General features: G+C 37.1%; 1 protein-coding gene across 1 annotated transcript; it reads left to right on the top strand.

Moving 5' to 3' along the window:
• Positions 1–852: 852 nt before the first annotated feature.
• On the top strand, positions 853–5,341 carry LOC121784427 (protein EARLY FLOWERING 3-like). The gene is made up of 7 exons (XM_042182565.1): positions 853–1,044; positions 1,289–1,619; positions 1,948–2,705; positions 3,209–3,291; positions 3,917–3,989; positions 4,079–4,163; positions 4,257–5,341. The coding sequence occupies exons 2-7, from the start codon at positions 1,407–1,409 to the stop codon at positions 5,205–5,207; spliced, it is 2,163 nt and encodes a 720-aa protein (XP_042038499.1). The 5' UTR covers positions 853–1,044; positions 1,289–1,406; the 3' UTR covers positions 5,208–5,341.
• The last annotated feature ends 1,222 nt before the right edge of the window (positions 5,342–6,563 follow it).

Genomic DNA, 6,563 nt, shown 5'->3' with positions numbered 1-6,563 from the left:
AATTATATATGCATAAGCATGATGTATGTGGTCATGATACATCAACCCCTTATCTATTGAAGATCTGTCCCACTATTCGAGATTTACCCACATCGCATACAACCAATCAAAAAACAGATGTTTATCATGCTCCACGTCACGCACTCTTTGTGTATTGCCACAAATGTTTTCTTAATTATGTCATTATCATAATAATTGTATTTAAAAATTACTTTGTTTATTTATAGCCACACTTTAATTTTATCAATTCAATTTAGAAAAAAAATGTTTTTATCTGTATATAGTGCAACTACGAGACTACAACCCCAAAAGTTAAACAGCCAAAAGTTAAACTACCCAAAAAATATGATTGCTAATTCCAATAAAGATACTCCATATTCTTTCACAATCAGAAGTAAAACATTTTTTTTCTTTTAGTTGTTTTATTTAAATGATACCATTATTCCTTTCTATGTATTTCATTTTATTTAAATTACTTGTCTTTATATTAAAAATAATAAACTCCATTTTTTTTCTTTTACTCTATATTCTTTCTATACTTAACCATAATTTTAAAATCTTATTATCAAAAGAAATGACTCATATAATATGAAAATTAAATAATACTCCACTATATATTATAAAAAATAGAAACATAACTTTTTATATTTAATTATTATTTTATATCTCTGCATTTATATAGTACTACTACTAAATAAACATTGAGCCGTGGAAAAAAAAGAAATGTTTTGCTGGGAGTAGAGATTATTCGATTCAAAATTATGGTTAATATTCCACCAATCCTAAAGTCTTCCTCTTTAGACAATAATCCTGTAAATGCGATTAATTAGGGATTTAAATAATCACACCTTGTTTGGATGGTTCTAGGTGCTTTTCTGGTCCAATCCGAAATTGGGTCCACAAAAGCTGCACTTTTGCACTTTCTTTCTCCCTCTCCACATTTCTTCCCCCAAATCGTCTTAGATTTGCTATTTTTTCCTATTTTTTCCTTAATTTTTCTGCTCTTCGCCACATCGTAGTTCATTGAGTTCAGCTGCTGGAGAGGTAATCTTCTTTCTCGGGTTTATTTTATGAGTTTTGCATTGACTTTTCCGTTTGTTGTTCTGCTTGATTGTTCGGTGTGGAATAATTTGGTTGATTGTAAAATTTGTGGTTTTAATGATATCTGCACGGTTGTTACTTGATTGGTGGTGCTGTGCTTTGTGTGAAATGGAGTTGAGAAAATTTTAATTTGGATTTTAACATAGAGATTGATAGTATTTCGTTGACTTCGAATTATGGATTTCAGGTGATTTGTGTGGAACTGTATAAATTTTAGAAGTTGGATAGTTAGGCCTTTACTGTTTCGGAATTACAAGGAGAAGAAGCTAGATACATATCTATAATTGTACTGAGAGAGAGAGAGGATGAAGAGAGGGAATGACGGGGAGAAGATTATGAGGCCTATGTTTCCTAGGTTTCATGTAAATGATACTGAGAAGGGAGGGCCAAGAGCACCACCGAGGAATAAGATGGCTTTGTATGAGCAACTTAGCATCCCTTCACAGAGATTCCGCCATAACGTGCTGACCCGTAACCCAAGTGATAACACAGCCAGTTTGGTGTCTCCGCCGAGCCAGGTAACTTTTGAGAATCTAAATGTTCTGCTAACGTGCTTCGTTTGTCGAGTTAGTCTCACCTGGTAAGATCTAATCAAGAGATGTTGTAACTTTTTCAACATTTAGTTGATTTTGAATATGTTGCTAGTTCATTAGTATGGCTTAAGCTCTCATGTGTTTGTTACTTTGGAAAAGGTATGTGTAAGTATTCAAGAGTTGTCAGATCTCATAGGACTGTATTTTGATGTTTGTCGCCTTGGAGGGTGTCAATGAGGCATTTCCATTATGCTTTGCTAAACTATTGTCAAAAGTTTTGGCTCTGATTGCTTCTATCACTTTTTACATGCAGGGTGGTCGAAATGAGAGGGGCATGTTTTTTGCTCGGCAGCTACAACCTATACACCCATCTCAGATGCAGTACAGCCAGCATTCTGAATTAAGCACTCCATTGGTACAAGTGGAGCAAAGAAAGAAAATTGACGAAGATGACTATGTGGTCCCTGTTTTCATCCAGCCCGTACCTGCAGCATATGACAAATATAGCAATGACGTATGCCCGGAGAAGTTTTCACCCTCCAATCCTCCTTATTTGCATCCTGCTTTGAAGTTCCAAAAGACCAAAGGAACAGGCATGCTTGAGCATAGTGCTGGACAAGAAGAGGGAAGCAAGAAGGGAGAGAATTCAAATGAGTCTGTGGCTGGCCAGAAGAAAACTGTCTCGACTATTAGTCATGAACCAGGAACTAGATTAAGGACTGATGATAGTGGACAACAAGAGCTTTGTGCTGAGACACAACTTTACAATGCTACTCAGAATACTGATGCTGTGGGTGCTAACGCAGCAGAGGCTGCAAAAACAAATTCATCTGATTTCGAGGAAGCTTCACTGTTAGGAGATGATAATATCATCTGTGATCTTAGTGATGACACGGGGTCTCATGAAGATGAGTCTTGTAGGCCTCCACAAACTGGGAGCTTGGAGAGGGGTGACAGTCTTTCGGAATCATCCATTTTGGATACAGAATCTGCTCTGGATATAACACCTGACGATGTTGTAGGTAAATTAGGCCAGAAACATTTCTGGAAAGCAAGAAGAGCTATCATGAAGTAAGTTACCATGCTGACTGTGTTACTTTCGTTTTTGATTGGCAAAATTTTATGGTAGCTGGAAATATTGGAGTATGAGGTTACGAGGTCTATCAGAAAGTTGATCACGGTGAAGCTATTAAGCAACTGAATTTAATTAATTCAGTCGCGTTAGTTTTATAATAACTACTAGTTATTGGTTATTCTCAAATCCTAGCCAATGATCAATAGGAGACTTTAGCATTCCATTTGCATTTTAAAATTATTCAGATGCATCTGCATGATTTATCCCATGATTTTTCAGTGACCAGCAAAGATCCATATGAACTTGTGTTTCATTGCTGTATATACAATATTTTCAAAGGTTTCCATGATTTTGTGATGATTATCCAGTGTCTAGTTGTGAAGTTTTTGATGTAGTTGAGTCATTTTGTTTCATTTATGGTTCTATAAATGGCTCAGAGGAATGGTAAGTATTAAAATGTAAACATCCTTTGAGATTTGCTCCATGCGAATTCTGAAAGGATGCATAGCGTCAATGGAGAATTCTACAATGTGGGATGCCCTGTGGGTCAAAGCTCTCCTGCTTTAATTGATGTTGGTGTATGTATTAATTAATTGTTAAGAGACATGTGTATCACCGAGGATGTTTTTTTCTAGTAGTTGTTTTGTATGCATGGTTAAATGGTGGGTGGCTTTGGTGCAGAACATTAATACCTTATAATGAGGAAATTTAGTTCTTCAGCCACCTTTGATGTATTCAGAGCGCATGACATTTTGCATAGGCATGGTGGGTGCATATGAGATTATGTCATTTGATTTGAGGTGAGTCCATCGGCCATGGTCCATTCCTTCTTGTCTGTTCTGGTTTCTGTTATTATTCTAAATATTGCTGGAGGAGCTTAGATGACTAACTGCAGATGCGTTGCTGGTTTGACATCAAGACGGGAAACACTTCTGGATTAATCTTGGCCTTTTGTCATTGGAATAACAAGTGTTCGATTTTTTTCTATTGAATGAGTTACTGTTGAAAAATTGCTACTCTTCTCTCAATTCCATCGAGAAATTCTGGGCCATGGCTTTGTGACATTCACTTACTGACTACTATTAGAATATCTCATGTACTATATAAGTTCAAAAACTTAAGGTAAGATCGTGTCCCTATGCATCACCACGTATAGTCTTTCGCATCACATTTGGTTCTATATTTACTTTCATGGGTTTTCTGTGAGTACTTACATTACATCCCGGTGCTACTTTTGTTGTATTTTTCTCCTCGTTGATCAACTTTCACGATTTTAAGAGGTGAGACAAGTTGGGACTTGAATGAACTTAGCAATGTGATAAGGAGTACTACTTATGCTAAGCTTCGTTACTTTGTTACCTTTTCGCAGGATATTTCTGACTAATATCTATCCTATTTTCAGTCAGCAAAGAGTTTTTGCAGTTCAATTATTTGAGTTGCATAGATTGGTAAAGGTAAGACTATGTTTGAATCAAGCAGTTTGAAATGTTTACATTCTATGAGTACTCTTTTGTATCTAAGAATGGCTTTACACTGTACTAAAACAGGTTCAGAAAATGATTGCTGCATTGCCAAATCTTTTGGTTGAGGACTCGGTTATCTTCGACAAACCGTTAAAACCGATACTAGGGAAGAAACGGCCTCTGGATTCTACCATGAATGCAGTTTCAAATGCTTCAGAGGAAAAAGGCAACTCAGATAATCCAAGTCACAAGAATGAACGCTCTGCTGAAAACACTCCTGAGAAACCAAATTCAAGCTACGGGCCGTCTGCTAACAGCCCTCCATCACCTCCAGCCATCACAACCAACGACCATAGCAATGCTCGAACGCCTGTTTTCAATCATCCGGAGGGGCACCAGTGGTTGATTCCTGTGATGTCTCCTTCAGAAGGACTGGTATACAAGCCGTATCCAGCACCTGGATTTCCTGGCCAAGGCTGTGGGGGCCTCGGCCCTCCTATGCCAAATCCGGCAACAGCTAACTTCTTAGCTCCGATATTTGGAGTCCCCACACCAATGCCGCAATACCCGTTTCCTCCATTCCCTGCGTATGCACCTCATGGCTACTTCCCTTATGGCATGCCGATGATGAGCGCGATATCAACCCTCCCTGTTTCATCCATGGAGCAAGTGAATCCCCATTCCGTGCCCGGTCATTTCTCGTCCCTGGAATCTGCCTCCACCATGCCAACTCAGGCTCAGGGACCCGTTCCAGACGGGCTGGGCCGACGTGCAGCTGAGGGGTTTGAAGTGCAAGGGAGCAGTTCAAGCAGCCCGAGTGAGAGACAGCCGAGTACCAGTAAGGTGAATAGCAGTGTGGGTGGAACAAACATTCTTCCAATACTCCCTAAGTCGTCTCTGGCTAAGCCAACCCCTCGGGTTCGCGCGCCCCGGGTGATCAAGGTTGTGCCACGCAACGGTGTATCGGCGTCTGAATCTGCTGCAAGAATTTTCCGGTCCATTCAAGAAGAAAGAATGCAGTATGATTCAGTGTGAAATTTGCTTAGCAATCCTTTTTTTGTAACTTTATTTCATAACGGTTAATATCCGCAAATTGTTGAAAATATATACATCTGCCTCTGTGTGTGTATATAGGAGTATTATGCTACTACCATTTTATTTGTGCTCTAGTCTTTGATTTCTTCTTTTAACACCAAAATTCATTGCATCAAATGTTATACGGATTTTGGATAAGATTAACTTAATAAAAAAATGTAAGAATCAGTTTAATTTTATTAATATTTCCCCTATAAAGGGTAATAATCCTCTAATTATGAAACTCTAATTAGATAATTTCAAGTTTGGCTACCAATTTTCAATTAATTACTATTATATATACCAATGAAAACAAAAGATTACGCGATTCAGTTGTACGAATCAAATGCACCCTCCGTCCACCATTTAAAGAGTCATTTTGCCATTTTAATTTGTCCACGATTTATAGAATAATTTACTTTATTACACTTTTAGTATGCAAACCCCACGTCCCACTAACTTTTTACACTCACAATCCAATATAAAACTAATAATTTGAAAGAGTCTCACGTTCCACTCACTTTCTCCTTTTACTTTTCTTTACAAAACCAATTTCTCACGCCGAGTCAAAATGACTTTTTAAATGATGGACGGATGTAGTAGAAAGGTATAGCCGCCGTATAGGAGTATTTATGATTTTAGCTTCACATTTTTTTATTCGACTATATCTATGACGAGTTTTTCAAATTTTCGTAATTAATTGTTTCAATTGACTTTTCTTCATTTATACACTCTTGAAAACGAAATGCTAAATGCATTTTATTAGGCACATATAGGTGAATCAAGCGTAGGATTATTGTTAGTGAGTTTGTAATTACTTAGCTCGATGTAAATGATAATTTAGTCTAGACACATTTAATATCTCTACAATGTCAATGTATTACTTTCTAGACTAGGGTAAGGGTTCATTAGTATTTTTTACGAAATTCACACCATTATTCCTATTTTGAATATTGAATTATCGCATAGTTTTGACTTTTGACTGTTTATGCAATTACTCCATAAAATATGAAACGGATTCAATCCAAATATTACTCACTAAATATTACTCTTCGTCCATATTAGTACTCCATCAGTTTAGAATACTCACTATTTGATCGCTAATTAATTAATTTATTCATGGAATCTTTTATTACAAAATAATTAGACCTAAGAAAAGCGATTTAACTTAAAAATTACTGTCACAAAATGTCCTACTCCATGCCGATGGATAGCACCACACGATTCGAGTGCAAGAGTTGAGTTCCGTACAATATGGATAAGATTTGAAGACGTGGAAGAATTAGACGTTAAGCTAAGCTATGCTAAGCTAACCCA

This window comes from Salvia splendens, chromosome 21 (assembly GCF_004379255.2).
Source record: "Salvia splendens isolate huo1 chromosome 21, SspV2, whole genome shotgun sequence".
In the NCBI taxonomy this organism is placed as follows: domain Eukaryota; kingdom Viridiplantae; phylum Streptophyta; class Magnoliopsida; order Lamiales; family Lamiaceae; genus Salvia; species Salvia splendens.
This window is presented reverse-complemented; position numbering and strand designations above follow the sequence as displayed.